The sequence below is a fragment of the Megascapheus bottae genome, chromosome 10 (assembly GCF_031878675.1).
Source record: "Megascapheus bottae isolate mThoBot1 chromosome 10, mThoBot2.hap1, whole genome shotgun sequence".
NCBI lineage: Eukaryota > Metazoa > Chordata > Mammalia > Rodentia > Geomyidae > Megascapheus > Megascapheus bottae.
This window is the reverse complement of record NC_143518.1, coordinates 6,612,776-6,635,275: the sequence shown is the minus strand read 5'-3', so window position 1 is coordinate 6,635,275 and position 22,500 is coordinate 6,612,776. Positions and strand designations below refer to the sequence as shown.

The 22,500-nt window shown below is 35.3% G+C and overlaps 1 protein-coding gene across 3 annotated transcripts in view; it reads right to left on the bottom strand.

Annotated features, from left to right (window-relative positions):
- The window catches only part of Slc12a2 (solute carrier family 12 member 2), a 76,160-nt gene that overhangs the window by 32,505 nt on the left and 21,155 nt on the right, over positions 1 to 22,500 (bottom strand). For all 3 annotated transcript variants that reach the window (XM_090340119.1, XM_090340117.1, XM_090340118.1), the window contains exons 4-12: positions 22,327 to 22,422; positions 15,668 to 15,807; positions 14,105 to 14,215; positions 13,275 to 13,383; positions 11,857 to 11,984; positions 11,679 to 11,763; positions 9,424 to 9,575; positions 2,148 to 2,255; positions 952 to 1,075 (exon numbers count right to left, since the gene is read on the bottom strand). In XM_090340119.1, coding sequence (XP_090196245.1) covers positions 952 to 1,075; positions 2,148 to 2,255; positions 9,424 to 9,575; positions 11,679 to 11,763; positions 11,857 to 11,984; positions 13,275 to 13,383; positions 14,105 to 14,215; positions 15,668 to 15,807; positions 22,327 to 22,422 — 1,053 coding nt within the window. The remainder of the gene's footprint in view (positions 1 to 951; positions 1,076 to 2,147; positions 2,256 to 9,423; positions 9,576 to 11,678; positions 11,764 to 11,856; positions 11,985 to 13,274; positions 13,384 to 14,104; positions 14,216 to 15,667; positions 15,808 to 22,326; positions 22,423 to 22,500) is intronic.

The window sequence follows — 22,500 nt, the reverse complement described above, 5'->3', positions numbered from 1 at the left end:
CTCAACTTCACAATTACAAACTGATATATTCCTTCCAGTAAGATTATGTATATTGTAGGATATATATATATATATATATATGGATATATTTTGTATCCTACAAGATTTACATTGATTTACCAAAGCTGAACTAGTTCAGTTTTTAACTTGCATATTGCTTTGCAATTTCATTCTTCTGATCACTTAGCTTGTATTCATTTTGCACTATTACAATCACACAAGAAACATCCTTGTATATGGTACTTCGGGCAAAAATACAAATTTCTCTAATTTGTATTCCAAAAAGAGAATTAAACACTAGGAAAATTCACTAGACAGACATTGCCAATTTGTTTTCCAAAACTAGTTAAAACAAATACACACCTAATCATCATTACTCAAGTTAGTTCCTACATGACCCAATAATTGCTGGCATTATCAGACTTCCAGTGTCAAGTATTTAAGGGGTTTGACATGATTCTTGCACTTAAAGATTTGCAGCACTTTACATATTCTTTCCTTGATTAGAAAGAAATTAAACTAGCCAAGCGCAGTCTGTAATCCTAGCTACTTAGGAGGCTGAGATCTCAGGATCATGATTCAAAGCCAGCCTGGGCACAAAAGGACTCTTATCTGCAATTAACCTACATAAAATGGAAGTAGGGCTTGGCTCAAGGGTAGGGTGGTAGCCTTAAGGTGAAGAGCTCAGGGACAGTGCCCAGGCCCAGGGGTAGGGTGGTAGCCTTGAGCTGAAGAGTTCAGGGACAGGGCCCAGGCTGAGTTCAAGCCCCATGACAAAAAAAGGAAGGAAAGGGAGGGAGGGAGGGAGGGAAAGAGGGAAAGAGAGAGGGGGGGGGTTAAACTAGCATTGCAAGAAAAGGAACAGCCTATTAGTAATGCAATAATTTAATATTTAGAATTAATTCTATAAATGTACCAAATCTATATGTCATATTATTTATTATAACTAACCAATTAAGATGAATCCAAGTGCAATCAGGAATGTTAAGATGTAACCACGAAGAGGTTCATTATTTTTTCCATAACCTTTAGCAAACATCTGAAATGCTGGGTAGATATTATCCTTACACAGAGCCTAATGAAAAAGTACAAATGTTAAGAGGAATTATATTAAAACTGAGACATGCAAAATTACTTACAGGTAAAATAAGTTAATCATGAAGGGGACCCAACTTTCTAATTCTTCATCCTCTTTCTTTCCTATTTCAGTGTTTTATCTACAATATATGAACTAGTGTCAAACATTCTGTGATACATGGTTTACAATAGTGCTTTAGTTTTTATCTCTTACACTTTACTGAAATCCATTTTATTTATAAAGAAGGAATTAGGGGAAGTTTTATAATTCAAGTACCATAAAAAGGAAATTGTAATCATGATAAGGATAACACAATAAATTATGTTTTAAGAACACTAAGTACAAATTTATAAAGCTTAACCATTTCCATAAAATATATCACTAAACATTGTTTTAAGAAATACATCCTACATTTTTGATATACTAACTGGCTATTACACTATAATATTAAGAACAAGGTTGAAGAATCAATATTTCTTTTGTTTGATTTAGTAACAAAATGTATTTCTTAGCCATTATCTCGTTGTTTTTTTTTACTGTTCATTAAATAGAAATACTGATCATCCTATTTATCATCACAGTTGTAGCAGTTAATGAAATATAAGGCACGTAACAGACACTTGAGGAGTTGTAAAACAAAACAATTAGATTATCATATTGATGAAATAAGATATTTTACTATTTCTGATTTATAATGGATGTCAAAAACTATGTCATCATTTCTAAAAAGGTAACTCACTTGATTGGAAAGTAAACTACCATGGCAAGCAAAGGAACACTTCATTAATAATGTAATAATTTAAAACTTAGAATTAATGCTATAAACATATACCTTGATAGGAAAATGCACAAATGTATGAATACATTCACCATGAACATTTTTGCTTCACTATGAAAATCTGCATACCATATGTATGAATATACATTTGTATATTTACCAATCACATATGTGTGTTCTTATCATTTATATGAAATTGGTAGACATAATTTGGAAATAACAGTAATTTCAAATTATAAATTATCACTTCAATTCCCCCTTCAATAAAGCTTGTAACATTTAAACACTTACCTGAAAGATTTTAGGAGCACTCACAAGGGATGCTAATGCTGAAGAAAGAGTGGCTGAAAAGATACCTGCAGAAATCAGTGGTGCGAATCCTGATACCATGCTCATTACCTTAAATAAAAATGACAAAAAAGGAAGAAAGTATTACAAATAACTTGAAATGCAGCACAGTATTAACTTTGACTCCTCTAAAAGAAACTAATACCAGGATTAATATGACAATAACAGTTAAGTGTATTACAAATGTTAAACACAGACTTACCATTATAAGAAAAAGTTTATCTTGTAAACTTTCAAATACACAAAATGGCAAAAAGTTCATAATGACCCAGCATACCAGGTGTGTGATCGATGATCGCACACAAATGCAGGTATTTGATGCATAAATGTTCTGTATGTCTCTACCACGTGAAGACTTTAGAAAACCAGAATGCCACTGTCCCACACTGCAAATTTAAATCCTTCTTTCAGAGTATCTCATATGCCAGCAGCATTAAAGTTCCTTAAATTATCCCCTTTTTCTTGATAAGTTTAGAAAGTGTTCAAAACACTTTCTCCACAGAAAATTAATGATATTAGCTTGACATGTCTCTAAGTCTTTTTCAACCTAGTTTCACCCTATTTTAATTTTATTCATTATGTGCTGATGCCATGTCTCTTTTTGAGGCCAACACTCTATATAGTTTGCTGACTACATCCCCACTGTGTTGTTTATGCTCTGTGTCTATCACTTTGTCTCAGCTGCTTTAGATTGAGTTACAATGAGGTATAAATACTTTTATCAGGAAGGTAGTTTCTTTTTGTGCCATTAAGACAGCATTGTACACGTTTAAGAAACAATTCCTGAGCTTAGGAATAAGTAGTAGAGCACTTCTCAAGATGGAGGGAATTTCAAATTTCAATACTGAAAGGGGGGGGGGAGCAGGGGTGATGAACTGGGAATCAGGGCCAGGGCCTGGCTAAAGCAGTATCACTTTTGGCTACCACAGACAAATACTTGGGTTCAATAAAATATGGAAGTGTTTCCAATTAAAGGATATTTTTAAAAGCCTACAGATTTATCAGAAATTATAAAGTAAGTCATTCATTGGAATTGATGGAGCTGAGGCTGTCCAGTGCACTTATTAGATTCGTTGTAGTGCTTTCCCTACGAAGACTTTCTTCAACTAAAAACAAAACAAACAAACAAAAAACAGAAGACTGATCATTCAGATCATGAGAAAAACAGTGACAAGTCCAAAAGAAGAAGCACAATGTAAAACAACATTGTTGGCTAGCTCAAAATGTGAGTGTATTGTAAGAATTAGGACAGGCTGGGAATTGTTAAAATAAGTGATAAGTAACTAACTAAATACTATTTGTGATCCTACCTTGGAACTTGGCCCTGGAAAATATAAAGATCATTATGGGACAAGTAAAGTTAACAGTACTTTATCAATATTAAACTTCTTAAGAAGTGTGACTATAAAAAGTATTGTAAGAACTTCAAACTGATTACCACATCATAATGTCTATAACTTATTCTCTTATAATTGATAAGAAAAATAGAGACACTAGATGAAACAAACTGGCAAAATGTAAATAGAAAGTAAATATAACTGAGAGGCCGGGAGTTTGGCCTAGTGGTAGAGTGCTTGCCTAGCATGCACGAAGACCCGGGTTCAATTCCTCAGTACCACATACATAGAAAAAAGCCAGAAGTGGTGCTGTGGCTCAAGTGGTAGAGCGCTAACCTTGAGAAAATCCAGGGACAGTGCTCAGGCCCTGAGCTCATGCCCAGGACTGGCAAAAAAAAAAAAAAAGAAAGTAAATATAACTGAAAGATAACAAGTATTCATTGCAAAGTCCTTCACTAGCTTTAAAGTTTCAAGCGATAAAGCAAAACCTTGATACAAAAGGCCATATACTATGACGCTAAATGAAAGGATCTCTAGGATATAGAAACAAAAGCCATATAATGAATGATTGTTGTTCTTAAGGTACTATGTTATCTCTCATCTCTTTTGCTGTCCCTTGATTATCTCATATTGTTACAGTATCTCACTTTGTTACCTGATATATCGGATATATTTGTATTTGGTTATTTGAAATTGGATAGGGAAGGGGGGAAAAAAAGATGAGGGGTGGGGATGGGGGGGGAATGGGGACCAAGACATGTGAAAGGGTATCAATGTATGTGAATTAATGCACCTTCTATCTGGAAAATATCATGTAACCCTTCTATTAATTACAATAAAAAATATATGAATCTATGGCATACAAACCCTTAGCCTAATTTTGATTAAGTTCTAAATACTAAGTCCCACTGATTGTAAATAGAGATTCCCTCCTTGAACACTTGTTTGTTAAACTTGTCATTTAAAATATGATGTAAAAATCAACATTAATAAATTCTTTAAAAAATATATATGAAAAAATTAAAATGAATCTACCAAATAAATTTAATTTTAATTTTAAATCTACCACTATAAATTGTCCAGCAATAAATGGTAACTATTATCTAGATTTATTAATTCAGTAGGGGATATTTACCTTTCATTTATATTGACATAGAATTTGCAAACTGAGGTTAATGAGGTAAATTTTATTTAAGCTGTGTCTATCATATACTATATTAGAATTTACATACTTTATAACATATATAAAACTAGCTTTGGGCACAATTCTCGGCCATGATGCATAGATTCCCCCAATCATGTGTTCAAAAACTACCTTGTTTTACTTTTTTCTTTTTCTTTGATTATCAGGGTGATGTATTGGGGGGTTACAGTTACATTTGTAAGGTAATGAGTACATTACTTCTTGAACATTGTTACCACTTTCCATGTTTTTTTCCTACCTTCCTTCCCCCCACCTTTCCCAAGTTATAAAGTTTATTTCCAACATATTGTCTTAATCATAGCTACACTGGTTTAGCCTTTGTCCTGTCTCATCGTCTTGTTTTTCCCTTTCCCTTCTATGATTCAAATAACCAAATAAATGTATATACAATACACTAGGTACCAAAGTCAGACAGAGCAACAAAAGGGGATAAGCCATAGGGAAAGAAAAAGAAAGAATAAAGGAATAACTTCACATAGTACATCAAAACCAGCAACCACAAGGATAAATCTCTTGTTTCCCTATCCTGGAGTTCATTTTACTTAACCTCATCCTATGTTTCTTAAAATGTATTATTTTGTATCTTCTACTAGACTTAAAAATAAGAATTTATATTTTAAGTCTTTTAGTAAGAAACATTAGCATTAACTTCTATGTATAAGGAAGGATTTTCTGTTTAGCCATTGGTAACAATTTCATTGTTCCATGTATATGACCCAGTTTTTATAATCACTATTTTCACAGTAAATGTAGTTAGATTAGCACTCTCAGTCTTACCTCTACAGAAGAGATTATACAAGGACAAAGCAATCAAAGACTAAAAATGAGTAGACTAACTTCTGCTACATCAACAAAATTCTATGCCTGTCTGTGATGGCCTCCAAATTTTAATAATATATTATTAGCCCGAAGATAAGGAACAGATGAAGAGAAAATATCAAGTCATGTGCTGTGGCATACACCTATAATTTTAGCTACTCAAGAGAGTGGGTTCAAGGCCAACCTGGGCAGAAAAGTTCACATGATTCCATCTTAAATTAATGCGCAAAAGGCTGAGTTAGAAGTATGGCTCAGTGGTAGAGTGAACTAGCAAGTTGAATGAGCTTGTGCTCATCTTGGCTCTGAGTTTAACTCTGGGACTAACCAAAAAAAAAAAAAAAAAAAAGATAACTAATCATAGCACATACTGAACTAAGTCAAAACATCAGACATCACATACAAGTGTAATCTTCCAGCTTCTAGTTTAAATAAACAAGTACATTTATTTTCCCTTTTCCTATCAGCTCTAGATTAATATAAATAATATAATACTATGTAACAGGAATAGCCAGTAGCTTGCCTACTAAACTTCTGGTTTTTCAATACCTTCTGCATTTCCAAAAATGTGATGAACAACAAAGAAAGTATTGAATGTAAATATCAGTAGTATCAGTGCTGCTCACACTGCACAGTAGAACCAAAGATGCAAACAAGATGGTCCTGTCTCAGAGAATAAAGAGAAAAATCTACTAACAGGTGACAAGTGAACAAGATGAATATTTAGAGTGTATGGGGGCAATTCAAGCAGGACAAAGCAGTGTGAGCCAAAGGTAGTGATAGTTCAGGAATGACAAACTTTAGCAAAACAAAGCAGCTCATAGTTGGGTGCCGTGGCTCATGCCTTTAATCCTAGCCTTGAGCTGAAGAGCTTTGGGACAATGTCCAGGCCCAGTGGTAGGGCGGTAGCCTTGAGCTGAATTGCTCAGGAACAGCACCCAGTCCAAGTTCAAGCCCCATGACCAAAAAAAAAAAAAAAAAAAAAAAGAATATATAAAAAAAAGCAGCTCAGATTTTCTTTACTGGGCAATGGTTGAGTCACATATTTGACAGAATATTGAATGGAGAAATATACAAAACAAAAGACAAGATATGCTGGGTGCTGGTGGCTCACTCTTGTAATACTTGCTACTGAGGAGGCTGAGATCTGAGGATTATGGTTCAAAGCCAGTCTGGGCACGAAAGTCCATGAAATTCTTATCTCTTACTTAACCATAAGAACCTGAAGTGGCACTGTGGCTTAAGTGGTAGAGTGTTAGTCTTGAGCTGAAGAGCTCAGGAACAGCGCCCAGTCCAAGTTCAAGCCCCATGACCAAAAATAAATAAATAAATAAATAAATAAATAAAAATATATATATATAAAATTGAAAATTAAGACTAATTTCTTAAGCATGAAAAGTCAATTATGTATGAGTACTATAAAGTGTGGTTCATATAGATTTTATCCCATTTGTCAAACAGTTATGTTCTAACTACCTAGTTATGTTCTAACCACCTATTTTATTCTCTAAATGACAAGTGATATCATTTACACATTTTACTTTACACTGTTTGGCAAGGCATTATAAAATTATTTACTCAAATTGAAAATGTCTGTGCTTGAATATGCCTATAGTAGACTTGGTAACAACAACAAAGTTTTGAATTTTAAGGCAACAACAGAATCAGATTGGCCATATCCTGTGCCTTTCATACTCAATGTCAGAACTGGCTTGATAATTAGCTGGACATGAAAACTTCTTTCTTTTCATTCCATACTTCTGTCTAGTCCTGTGACTAGAAAAGACCAACTTTTAAAAAAAATTTATTTTCTGGATAATGTATAGAGAAGTTATAGTTACATAAGGCAGGTAGTAGGTGCTTTCCTTATTGCCCATTGATAACCCTTCTCATGTTTTTGTCCCTGTTTCCTTCTCCCCACCCCCTCCTAATCATCTTGTTTTCCCAACCCTTCCTTCCCTATTTCAAATAAACAAATAAATGTATATACATAATATATTAGGTAACAAAATCAGATATAGTAACATGAGATTAATCATAAGGGCAAAAAAAGAAGAGAAATAACATATTAAGAACAACCATTACACAAAATAAACCTTGTTTCCATATTCTAGAGTTCATTTCATTTAGTCTCATCCTATGTGACCTTATGTACATAGGTTTTGAGCTATTGTAATCCTCTGCTAAAACAACCCAACTTCTATTACATAACTGCGTTCAATATTTAAAACTAGTAAAAGTACAACTAATTACTTAAAACCACACAACGGTATTATAAATTTGAGTGAAAAGGCTAGTCAAACAGTTCAAGCAGTAGAGTGCTTGCCTAGGATGTATGAGGTCATGGGTTTAATCCATAAGACCATAAAAACAAAACACAGCACAAAAAGTGTTTGTGTTGCATTATGGGTTTATACCTCCTACATAATAATGAATGCATTCAGATTTTCAATTATTTATTAGGTTTCACTTGCAATTACTGTTTTTCATTTTACAATTACATAGTCTATGAATTTAAGAGAAATTTATTTCGTAACTCTATACCTTTCTGCTCTTTCTACCATTCTAGGTCTTAGCAACAACTCAAAATGCATTTATAAATCTTTCCTTAATTTCTAAAAGCCCATAAAGTTCCCTTAAAATTTCATTTCCCTTTCTATGTCATAATGGAGATAAGTAATAAGCAGAACTGATCATAAGCAGAACTGAAAATCTCCAAAAACTCGAGAACTTTATACATTTAATGTTTTAAAAATTCACTAGCTTTCAAGAATTCATTCAAAACTGATTCAGCCATTTTAAGTACTTTGGCATAGCAGGGCTTTATATAATCATGCAAATCAGAATGGAAGTAAAATAGCTAAAACTACTTTGGAAAAGGACAGGTAGAATTAGGGCCCCTGACTTCAAGATGTATTATAGAACTATAATAATCAAGGATGTGTGGTGCTAACCAAGAGAACACAAAGTTCAATGGAATCCAACAAAGAAAATCTAGAAATGATGAGCCCAATATGACTTGCTGAAGATGTTTCAGAAGAAGCTTTCCTGCTTTTGAGATGGCATACTCTTACTACACATCATACATATAGGTACACATACATACATACAAATACAATAAATTACCTATTTTCGGGAGGCAGTCATGGGCCTTTAACTCAGGGCCTGACCACTGTCCTTGGGCTTTCTCAAGGCTAGACCTCGACCACTACAGCCACAGCACCACTTCCGGCTTTTTTCTATGTATGTGCTACCAAGGAATTGAACCCAGGTCTCTGTGCACGGTAGGCAAGCACTCTACCACTAGGCTAAACTCCCGACCCTAAATTATCTTATAAAATACCTACACTCAAGGATCTTTTGCTCATTAATAGCCTCACAATTTACCCTTTCATATTTTTGCCTTATGAATAATATACAGGGCTTTTTATTTTATTTTTGGAGGGGAGGGGAATAATAATCCCTCCCTTCTAATTTATTGTCATATTCTGAATGGTCAAGATTTGACCATTCACAAAGTGTAACCCTACCTGGAGTACTGTATATATGTTTAACCAAATTAGGGAAGGCAAGGGGAACAACAAAATGGTAAGACAAAGGCAAAGGGTAACCCAATACAACCGTGATACCCACAAAACAATATGTTGGAAATGAACTTTACAACTTGGGGAGAGACTGGGAGGAGGGAAAGTGGGAGAAAAACATGGGAGAGGGTAACAGTGTTCCACGTGAAATGTACTCACTACCTCATGTTTGTAACTGTAATTCCTCTGTACATCACCTTTACAATAAAATTAAATTAAAAATATTTAACCCCCAGATAAAACCAGAAAGTCTGTACCATATTCAATTTGATGCTCACCTGAAAATTGTTCATTAGACCATAGGAACAAGTACTGGTTTCACAAGATGAAAAGTCAAAGTTTAATCTGCATGCTGCAGAAGTACAGTTCGTTAGCTCTGTTACAATGGTGTCATTGACATTCCCAGTGGCATCTCGAACAACACAAGAGCCTGAAGCACAAAATGACAATGCAAATAATACAGCTAACATCAATATTTACTTTAGGATTCTATATATTCATAATTAAATCAAGTATTGCTTAGATATATACTGAAGATAGCTTTATACTGCAAAGAATGTGAAAGTATCTTAAGTCTCCAATATTTAAGTAAACAAACAAACTGTATCTTTCTTTTTTTCTTGAAGAATAGTATTTACACATAAATACCTAAGAATTTTGTAAATGTTGGGCTGGGAGCATGGCCTAGTGGTAGAGTGTCTGTTTAGCATGCATGAAGCCTTGAGTTCAATTCCTTGATACCATATACAAGAAAAAAGCCAGAAGTGGTGCTGCGGCTCAAATGGTAGAGCACTAGCCTTGAGCAAAAGAAGCTCAGAGACAGTGCCTAGGCCCTAAGTTCAAGTCCCAGGATTGGTGAAAAAAGAAAAAAAAATAAAGAATTTTGGAAATGTAGTTGCAGAAATAAGATTATTCACAAAACCATTTCGTTTACTTGGTTAAAATATCCACAGGCAAATATAAAAAGTGTTGAAATTGGGGCCAGGAGTTTGGCCTAGTGGTAGAGTGCTTGCCTAGCATGCACAAAAACCCAGGTTCAATTCCATATACATAGAAAAAAGCCAGAAGTGGTGCTGGGGCTCAAGTGGTAGAGCTCTAGCCTTGAGAAAGTCCAAGGACAGTGCTTAGGCCCTGAGCTCAAGACCAGGACTGCCCCCCCCCCCAAAAAAAGTGTTGAAATTGAGTCTCAAACAGGAGAACTGTTTTCCATCACTCCTTGAAATATGGTCAAAGATAGGATGTCAGATATATTACTCCTCTGAGAGCAAACAATTTGAATAGTTATAGCAAAAGAAAATTAAGCTTGAGTTGGAGAGTATTTTAATGACTGGACAGACTACATAGTTCTTTATTTGTTCCTGAACCTTTCAATTTTTCCAAAACTGTATCATGGAACATCTGAAACTATTAAGGGATAAGTGGGAGAGAGCATAGCCCTAGGATGCTCATAAGCGAAAAAGCAGCTATACCTTCATGTTCCTCATATTCCAATGTTCTGAGCCTGCAATTATTTTTTAAAGTAGTTTTACAACCACTGGGGCAGAAGCTGTCCTTACTGGACAGCCAGTGGGTATCAGCGACAGAGAGCATTCCAACTGATTCAAGGGCCATATAGCACAAAATGAATACAAGGTAGGTCAAAACAGAAATTGCTTATTCATGATAACACATTATTTTACAAGTTGAAAAATAACTGGTAATAGCACTCTTTCATTTAAAATTAAATTTTAGGCTGGGAGTTTGGCCTAGTGGTAGAGTGCTTGTACGAAGACCTAATCACATCTGTTCTCAGAAGCTATGCTCCCCACAAGTGCAATTAAAATGGCTCTAAAATCATGGTTTTTACTCAGAAGATTTTAGCAAGGATTTATTTGACTCAGCATATTCTATTCTTTAAATCTAGTACTTATATAATAGGCAAGGGTAAGTATTGTTTAATGATCATGATAATCTTGTATTAAGAGAAAAAAAACACTAATAAACTACTCAAAAATTTATAAAGATCCAGGAGTAAAATTAATTTACTTCCACATCTGAATGTTTTCAAGAAACATATCTGAGTGAATTTAAAATATTTACACATGACTTTGTATCTTCCTAATTTAGTATAATAAATAAATCTGGGGGGGAGGGCAGGAGTGTGGCACAGAGGTAGAGTGCTTGCCTAGCATGCACAAAGACCTGGGTTTAATGCCTTGGTACCAAATACATGGAAAAAGCCAGAAGTGGTACTATGGCTCAAGTGGTATAGTGCTAGCCTTGAGAAAGCCCATGGACAGTGCCCAGGCCTTGAGTTCAAAGTTCCAGGACTGCCCCCCGCCCCCCCCAAAAAAATCTGAAGGAAATGCAATTAAAATCCTTATTTGATAGTTTCCTATCCATAGAAGCTCAGAATTTTCCTAAAACTATTTTGAAATAGGCTGCTCTATGACTTTTTATTGAAATATTTTAGAACCTGAAAGCAAATTTAATAAAGATAAACATTTTATACTCAGAAAGTTTCTGAGACACATAAAGAAATGGAAAGGCTTACCTACAGATACAGCAATTCCTATGTAAACCACCGTAGTAATTAATATGGCTAAGAGGGTTCCTTTGGGGATGGCTGACTGAGGATCCTATAGGATAGAAAATTTTTGTAAATCCACTTAAGAAAAATAAGCACATGTACATAATTTAATATAATTGACCTTATAATTGATAATACTTACTGCAAGATCACCTGAGATATTTGCTCCAGCTAGAATACCAGTTGCAGCAGGAAAAAAGATGGCAAATACAGAAAAGAAAGTCTCTTCGCCTCGAAAATCTGGTCCAAAGTTCTCATTAAATATTTCAGCTATGGAGAACAAAATATTTTTTGGCCATTAATGGATAGCAGATTAGACCATAATAAATAAAAACAAGGTGTTGTGTATCACATCTGTAATGCCAGCTACTTAGGAGTTAAGAGATAGAGAGGACTGTGGTTTTAAAGCCAGACAAAAATTTTTTGAGACCCCATGTGAATAAACAAATTGGCCTATAATCCCAGGAGAGGGTAGAAGGATTAAGGTCCAAAGATCGCAAACTACAAGACTAGATGAAAAAGGGAAATACGGCTAGAGATGTGGCATAATTCACAGAGCAAATGCCTAGAAAGATCAAAGTTCAAAAAACACTATGTCATCAAAACAATGACATTAAGAAAAAATTTAGTAACATTTTAACAATATTATTGTTAAAAACTATAAGAAAATTTAAATACCCAAATGGGTTTTATTGTTAGGCATGATTACAACTATAATCCTAGCACTTAGGAGTCTGAGACAAGTGATTATGCCTTTGAGACTGAACTAAGTGACACCATGTCTCAGCTGATGACAAGCCTTTCTGATGTTTCAGCAACTATGCATTTTTAAAATTTTCTTTATAGAGATAATCCAGGGTTGCTAGCTGATATCAGAAGATGGTGAGGAAAATACTGATGGACACTGGGAAATAATAAAGGACAATTATAGTTCACTTAATGAAAATGAAAAGTTATGGAGAAGAAAATTTCCAACATAATGTAAACTGTAGAAAAATGTATTTTGCAACTTATCAAGAAATTAAGACTTCCAGTTGCTTTTATCATCTTCAGCATTTTTAAATTGTTATGTTTTTAAAAGGTCATGAGATAAACAACATTATGTTCAACAATGAACTAAATATATGACTGCGGTTCCTGGTAGTGTCATAGATGTCTTTGTTTGCTAAGTATATTCTTTGTTCCTACAACAATGAAATATCCTAAACACACATTTCTCATAATTTGGTCCTGTCAACAGACATATAACTGTGCATCTAAAATAAGAAATAGACATGTTAGGATAAAATCACAAATTCATTTACAAATTCCCAACAGTAGTTCTGAAAAGAAAAGAACTTGTTTCAGTAGCACTGATTTCTGTATTGCTAGCATATTTTATTGTTAATATTTTGAAAAATATGAACTTAAGAATGATTTTTACTCCAATTGTATAGCCTATAAAAGTGCCAAAAACTGAACTATGAATAAATGTGAATCACCTGATCAAACTCTTTTACTATACAACTTTTAATAGTAGAATATGCCCCCTCAAAAAAGTATTCAACCTTTTTTACTTACATTTATATCCAAAGAAACCTTTGGGCTTCTTACTCTCTAGTGAGATAAATGTTCCTATGATGAAATCAGCAATGGCAAGAAGTAGAATCACCAAAAGAACTATCTGAGCCTGTAATTTAAAACATTAAAAATCAAAATTGGTACTCTTTGTCTACAGTTTTATTCAGTTCTAGTATAACACAACTTCATTTAAAGGATCGTATATTATTTTGTCTATTTCCCCAATGCCTCAAGATTGCCAAGCATGAAGTAGGTGCTCAAACACCTTGGTTAAATGAACAAACGGTTCTTTAAAAGAAGTATCATAAAAGCTGGCCACTGTTGTGTATTCCTATAATCCTAGCTATTCAGGAGGCAGAGATCAGGTGGGTTACAATTTGAGGGCAGCCCAGGCTGGATCTGTGTAAAAGCACAAGTCTATCTGGAAAAGAAACTAAAGGCAAAAGAACTAGAAGTAAAGCTCAAAGTGGCAGGGCACTTGCCATGGGAAGCATGAGGCCCTGAATTCAAACCCAGTGCTGCCGAAACTAAACCAAAGCAAAACAGAATCTAATCAGGACGGCTGGGCATGAGGCTCTAGGCTCATTCACAGCACTGAAAAACAAACAAAAAACACAAAACTTTATCTTGTTTTCTTTTTGGTTGTAAGTCCCAAAATGATTATTTTCAAATTTTCTGTGCCCTAAATAATAACCATATATAAACTTCTGTGAAAATGGTCACTGAAACAGTACCACCAGAACCTGAAAAGTTACATTTTAGTGTTCCTAAAACATAAACACTAAAAGTTTACATATTAAACATATACATCTATTCCTACCATGACTTACTTTTGCTTCCCATTCCATTCCAGCTACTGAAATACCTAGAAGAATCACCACTGTAATGGCTCCAATAATTCGGATGTCATTGACATCATCTATCATAAGTATGGAATGCTCCTAGAAAGAGAGAAATATTATGAATAGTAACTTATGAGATAAATGAATGGGAAATCTATGGAAAGGGAATGCATTCCAATTTACTACTAAGTTATTCAAGTAGCTGATAAATCTAGTGTCAAACAATGAAATGTTAACATGCTAGTTAACACTAGCATGAGTGAATTCAATGTATCAAAAAACAATCTGTATACAAGCAAAATTTTGAATGCTATACTGCTGGTTAGATTTGCCAAAGTGACACGGCAGAACTGTATTCTGCATTCATAATAATAAACACACTGTTGATGGTAGTTCAAGCCACTGGACTGGCAAAAAAAAAAAAGAAAGAAAGAAAAAAAGAAAAAAAAAAACAAAAGTCATACTATAAGGGTACAATGTAATATTCAATACATGTATACATTTTCTAATGTTTTAATCAGGTTAAACACATTTATCTCCTCAAACATTCATCAATTCTTCATGGGCTTTCTGAAACCTGTAATACATAACTATCCCTGATAGCCACCAAGCTGTGCAACAGCACTCACAGCTCCTACTTAACTCTAACTGAAAACAGAAGCATTTCAAAACCTTCAGGAATCATAGCTCAAACTAAAATCTTAAACTGAAACTAGGGACAATTTCTTGCTTACTTGTGTCCCTACCTTTACTTTTTATTTTGGCTTACAAAGGCAGAAGCTAAAGTCAATCTAGTTATAAAGAGAGATGCCAAAGTCCATCTAGTTACCAGTTCTTTAAGATTCTGAATTTATCATAAACTAATATAGAAGGCACACCTCAACATGAATGTTACAAGATTCTTCTCATGAAGCAACATGAAAGAAACATGAAGGACTATGAAGGAAACCCCTCATAGAGAGGGGTTACCACTGTATCTGCTTTCTAAATGTTTAATCCCAAGAATAGGAGGCATAAAGAGTCTGTCTAAATCTTTTTCCTTTGAGATGCATTTCTTTATTTTGGCCAGTCCTGGGGCTTGAACTCAGGGCCTGAGCACTGTCCTAGGGCTTTCTTAAAGGCTAAAACTCTTACCACTTGAGCCACCATTTCTCACTTTTCTATGTATATGTTACTGAGGAATTGAACTCGAGTCTACATGCATGCTAGGCAAACACTCTACCAGTAGGCCAAACTCCTGGCCTTAGGGGCATTTTTTAAAAAGGTATTGGATTATTTATAGGAGGCAAAGAGAGAATTAGAAAACATTCCAGGTAAAGGTTAAGTCCTAAAAACCAACTACTGTCCTTATATTTTGGGTTGGCCTACATTACATTTCCATGTTTTAGCATAGACTATAGTGAGAAACTACAATTTTCAGCCTTCAACTCTCATTTCCTCCATAGGGAGCTGGAAATGTTTCTTTCCCATTTCTTCCTACTGTGATATGAAATAAATCCTAATACAGCTAACCAACTTAAAAAATTGGTAAATAACTAAAAGGTCAATTACCTTGAGCAATTCCACCACAGTTTCTGCAAATCCAACCACATACATAGCAACAGCAACAGCGTTGGCAAATGCGAAGATCAAGCCAATTGCACCCCCAAATTCTGGCCCTAAACTCCTAGATATTAAATAATATGCTCCTCCTAAAGAATGGAAATAAAACAAAAGTTAGGACTTGAAATGATAATCTTTTTAATCCCATAAGAGAATTCACAAAGAAGAGCATAAAACAGGAAGTAGAAAGGTAAGATTAAGTATGCTTTCAGTAGATCATACTCCAAAAGAACTATTCACAAACACTAACACTTCCTAAAACTAATACCAAATAAAAATCCATTCCAAGTCCTTACTTTTTCCTTTAAAGTTTAGATTAAAATGGACAAACGTGTCTTCCTCATATTCACAGATACCAAGATCATCTCCCAATAATTTTACAACATATGTAACTTTTCTAATATATCTAACTTTTAAAATCACAGTTGGCATGATTTCCTGTTACTTAAAAATAGAATGGCAATTGGTTGGTAATATTAACATAATGGCAAAACAAAAATCTCATGATAATAGCATATAATAACATTCCAATGAGAAGTAATTTATGTTTTAATAAATCCTGTCTAAATACAAGAGCAAACAAAGTATTACATGAAGTAACATGCAAGTATTATCATTCAGAGTCTATCTAATGCATTTCTGACACCCTCACACCACTTGTAAAATCCTAGTGTAATATGGCCTGCAAGTAATAAGTAGAACTTACCCTTGGTGAAGATAATGCTAAATAAAGTTTTAAAAATGTTCTTAATCACTAGTGAAATGCCTAAATCTTAGTACTCTTTAAAACAGAATGCCCCTCAACAGCTGAATGTTTCTACTGTTCACTCAGTAGAAGGACAAATGCAATAAAAATACTACTCTGATCAAAGTAGTATTCAAATTCAAATTTTATTTTGAAATCACCTAAATCACCATTTTTCCCACTTAGTTTATATGTTTACCTTACCTACTTAAAATTTATTCAACTACCCACATTAACAATTACTTTCATCACAGAAATTCTGGGAAAAAAATGTAATCTAACCACTTACCATTAGTCTTATAACTTTTGATAAGGTGACAATGTCTTTAAAATTTCCCAGGAGTATTTGTGAACACTAGTTATGTAATGATAGCTCAAACAGAGATCTTAGAATAATGCTGGTTACAGGTGGCTCATGCCTGTCATCCTAGCAACTAAGGAGGCTGAGATATGAAGATCATGGTTCGAAGCCAGTCCAAGCAGAAGAGTCTCAGTGAGACTCTTTTCAAAAACCAGTAGTGGAGCTGTGGTTCAAAGTGGTGGAGCACTAGATTTGAACAAAAGGGCTCAGGGACAGTATCCAGGCCCTGAGTTCAAGCCCCACAACAAGGACAAACAAAACAAAAACCAAGATCTTAGAGTAAGTTCTGAAAACATTAAATTCTATTATGAACAAAAACAAGGGAAAACTCTGGAATACTATCATTTGCACATCTATACTTAATGAAGATATTCCAAAAAATTTTAAATATACTGTCAATATAAACAATGAATTAAATTAAGTGCTATCAATCCTCATTTTACATATGAGAGTTTTAAATCACAAAGGAAGGCTAATAGCAATCAGTGAAGTGATCATTTTTTTCATAGCTAAAAATATAAACAGATTATTACCAATAGGACAGTTTCTCAAAATCCCACGGTAAAAAGCCTCAATAACATTCAAACTGTCTTAAAGCTGGAAAAAATACTTGAGTAGCTCTTTATCTTTACCCAAGCAGATGCCCCAAATCTTTAGCTATTATGAAATGCAAGTGAAACCATCATAAGACACTAGTATAGACATACTAGAATCAATAACGGAAGAAAAAAAAGAAAAGACAAATACATGAGCATACAACTGTGGGAAAAATAGGATCTCACTGTTGGTTGCTCAAAATGATAATAACATTGGAAAACCATTGGGCAGTTTGTTTTCAAGTTAAGCATGCACTTTTTTGATCCAGAAATTCTTGTCCTTGGCGTTTCCCTGAGTAACCTAAAATTCTACATTCACACAAAATGTCTATGTAAGTAGAGGCTTATTTGTAATATCCTATGAGATGTGGAAACAACCTTGCATACCTTTTAACTGGGGAGTGGTTAAGCAACAATGGTGGACAATAGAGTGGACTAAAATGCAGAGTCAGATATGATCTAATAATTTGCACAACCATGGGACTCAATTCACAAAAGCATTTTGCTAAGTGAAAGAAGCCAGTCTCAGAAAGCTAATAACATATGAGTCTATCTGTATAGCACATTGGGGGGAAAAAAAGGGTAAAACTGGCCAGGCCTGCTGGTAACCCATATAATTCTAGCACTCAGAGGACTGAAGCAGGAGAATCAAGACCTCCAGGTTACCGTGATCTCTATTCCAAGGCCTTGGTTCAAAAGAAAAGGACTACAGGAACAGAACAATCAAATCTATGGTTATGAGTAAGGAACGATAATTAGAAAGGGTCCTAGTATATACAGTACTAGAGATATGGAATAGGTCTAATACTAGTATGTGTAATACAAATAATAAAGATACTACAAAATAGGGGGCTGGGAGTTTGGCCTTGTGATAGAGTGCTTAACTAGAAATCAAGACCCGGGCTTGATTTCAATACCACATACATAGGAGAATTTAAAAAAAGCTGGAAGTTGTGCAGTGGCTCAAGTGGTAGAGCTCTAACCTTGAGAAAGCCCAAGGACAGTACTCAGGCCCTGAGTTCAAGTCCCATGACTCACCAAAAAGAAAGAAAGAAAGAAAGAAAGAAAGAAAGAAAGAAAGAAAGAAAGAAAGAAAGAAAGAAAGAAAGAAAAAAAGAAAGAAAGAAAGAATTTTAAAAAAAAAGCCAGAAGTTGTGCTATATCTCAAGTAGTAGAGCTCTAGCCTTGAGGAAAGAAGTCCAAGGACAGTGCTCAGGCCCTGAGTTCAAGCTCCAGGATTAGAAAAAATAAATGAATAAATAAGACTAGAAAATTTTAAATAAATTATCTTATTAAAATATATGTGAAAAGTTAGAAACATCTTTTGTTTACCTATTAAAACATTACAGTTTAGTTCTATTAATGAGTAAGATAACTATAAATATCAAGTTTAAGAAAGGGATCTTCAAATTAAAATCATAAAACAGAGTAAACAGTGTTCCCCAGCCTTAAAACATTTCATATAAATTATTTTCTTAACAATGTTTGTCTACAAAAAGTTAGATGGGACTGGGAGCATAGCATACTGATAGAGTGCTTGCCTAGTATGCATAAAGCACTGGATTGATTCCTGGGTACCACATACACAGAAAAAGCTGGAAGTGATGTTGTGGTTCAAGTGGTAGAGCAGTAGCCTTGAGAAAGCCCTAGGACAGTTCCCAGGCCCTAAGTTCAAGCCCCAGGACTGCCCCCCCCCCCAAAAAAAATGTTAGATGGGTAGCTTCCCTGACTATTCCCATAGTATCCCTCCATTTCCCCTTTGTCACCCTTTGAATAGTGATAGCTCTGCTAGATTAATTCTAGGCGGCCATTACAAAACAATCCAAATTCGTACTCAGTAGTAAGACTGTAGGAGATCTTCTCAGGCCATGTAGTATTCTGGTTTAAAATGACATATATAACTCATATCTGTACACTGAGATTCTTTAGTATGTTCTTTAGTATGGGAATGGTACCTGCCTGCTATGCTTTGAATATGAAATGGTCCTAGCAGGATCATTTATTGAACACTAGATGGTGCTATTTTCAGAGATTTTTGCGAACTTCTGGAGATGGGACCTAGTTGAAGGAAGTAGCTAAGAGAATATCCTCAACGGTTATACCTGGTCTCTAATCCCTCTCTCTTTCTCTCTTCTTCCTGTCTACCAAGAGGTGAACAACCTCCTGTTTCACATACTCCCACTACCACGATGTTCTGTCCAAGTACATGAGCCAAGCAACCACAAACTGAACACTCTGAAATCAAACCAAAATCACATTTGCCAACCTTAGGTTGTTTTTGTCAGATTTTGGTCACAGTGATGAGCAAAGTAATGTGGAAAACTTGTACCAGAAAAGCAAGTTCATGATTGTTACTACCCAATAATGTGGTTATTATGCCTTTGAATGCAGAAATTCGGAAATCTTAGGAAGAATGGGCTCAAAAAGCCTACAAATGCCATAGCCAAGATTAAAGTGCACATCTAATGGGAATTCAGAAAACAAGAATGCCAACTGAAATGAAGCAGTGCTCACAGATTATGTTGATGAGGTTTCAGAATGAAATAAGGACTTTGCTGGGAATTAAACTAGAAGCTACTCATGTTACATTCTGGCAAAACTCAAAAAATATGACATTCTGTCTGTTTTCTCAGACTTTGAATAAAGCTGAATTAAACAACTATGGATTCCTGTACAAATGTCACAACTCACCATTTATCATTAATATATGTGAATAAATTGTAGCTACTGATGGCTGTTTTTAACAAAGCTCAGTGTGAGACTCAAAACCAATGTAATAGTGAGAGTACTTGAAAATTATGTGCTTTGGCTACAAAAGGAATATATTTACTATTGTACCAGAATTGTAGGACTATGTGATTAAAGATATTCCAAACATTGCAAAGAAACCATTTACTATCTATGGGGCAATAGGAAAGGTACATTGAGGGCATCTTAGGAATTGGCCAGACCTACCCATCTTAGCATCAGGGTGTAAAGCTTTTGACTTATTGGGCTTTAAGAGAGATCCAGGTACCTAGCATGCACACAGTGCCATATAGGTATGGGGCCACAATCCCAGTAGGTCTGGCAGCAAACATTAGGAACCCCCACAGGACAGTGGTTTAAAGGGATTCACATAAAGTTACAGAGTAAGGAAGACTTCTACCTGGATTTCAATGGGAGGCCTGTGGAGTAAGCAATGTATAGTAGGGTTGGGACCACTACAAACAGCTCTTGAGATTCCAGGATGTTGGAGATACCAGGAATGTGGAATATCTGCCCAGGAAAACTTAGGCAATGTGTATAGCCAGCCCAAGAAAGGCCATGTGGGCCACAGTTGACCAGGCCCTAGGGGCAGGGATGCTCAAGCCTTTTGGAGCTCATATAACAACAGTACATGGTCCAGATGCTGGACATGGAGCTACAGAATTTCACATTTGCTCTGTTGTATTTTGGTATTGGTTTTGATCAGTTCCTTCCTTGCTATTTTCTTGTTCTTCCTTTATAGAATGAGAATGTTATTCTTGTCATTGCACTGTATGTTAGAGGAATGTAACTTATTCTCTTATATGAGGGCTCATAGCTAAGAGTTACTTGAGTCTCAAAGGAGAATCTCAAGATTTTTGTTGTTGTTGGTGGTGGTGGTTGTGAGGCTTGATCTCTGGGCCTGGGTGTTGACCCTGAGCTCTTCAGATCAAGGCTACTGTCCTACCCCTTGGGCCACAGCCCCACTTCCACTTTTCTAGTGCTTTACTAGAGATAAGAGTCTCACAGAGTTAAGCGCCTGGGCTGGCTTTGAACTGTGACCCTCAGATCTCAGCTTCCTGGGTAGTGAGGATTACAGGCATGAGCCACCATGCCCAGCTTCAAGGAGATTTTGACCTTAGGCTTTCAAACAATATTAGACGGTTAACATTTGGGGGATTCTTGAAGATACACTAAATGAATTTTGCATTATGAAATTGGCCATGAACCTCTGGAAGGTAAGGGCAGAATGCTACTCTATGAACATGAAATGTGTTTTACTCCCCACCTGTTTATGCATTAAACACTTGATCCTCAACTAGTGGCACTATATTGGGTAGTTCTAAAAACTTTAGATGCAGCCTTATTGAAGGGGAAATAAACATGCTTTTGTATCTTATCCTTAGCCCCTTCTTCCCTTCTCAACTTCTTCTTCACCATGAGGTGAACAGTCTCTTCCCCTAAATGTTCTGCCACCTTTCTCTGAGCACATTGAGCCCCAAAACTATGGACAGAACCCTTTGAAAAAAATGTCCCCAAATAAAACCTTCCTCCTTTGTTTTTGTCAGGTATCTTCGCAGAACAATTTAAAAAATCAGAACAAGGGGGTAAATGAAATTATATTAACACAATGTTGAGCTTATGCTGGGGTGAATGTTACTGATCCAATGGTAAAAGCTTAGAAGAAAGCAACAAGGTAAGGATTAGTATATAAGAAACTAGGGAGAAACTCCATTTTTGCTACTTATTCCACACTTTAGGTATTCTGAAGTACTGTATGATATCAGTCAAAATAAAATTTCACATTCAGTGGGACCAGGAGCCTAGTGGTATAGTGGTCACCTAGCATGCACGAAGCCCTGGGTTTGATTCCTCAGTACCCTTACACAGAAAAAGGCAGAAGTGGTCTGGTGTTCAAGTGGCAGAGCTCTAGCTATAAGCAAAAAGTGTCCAAGGACAGTGCCCAGGCCCTGAGTTCAAGCCTCAGGACTGGCAAAAAAACAAACAAACAATAACAAAAAAACCCCTCACATTCAAATTAACAGAAATGCTCAGCACAAACTTCCACATACATATACATGTGGGTGATGTGTCTTCTATGAAGACAAAAATAAATACAAGTAAAATTTAAATTTCTATTTAGTAGTAGTAACATAATGAAGTAAAAGACTGAATTTACCTCCTCTTACAAATCCATTAGTTGCTATTGCTGAAGTAGACAGTCCCGTGATAGTTGTCACAACAGTAGCCATTGCTATTACGATAACTGACAGACCTTTAGAGAAAAAGCAAAAATGTAGAGATTACTTAAAACTGTCATTATCTAGAGTGAGTTGGTCTGGATACATTAAAT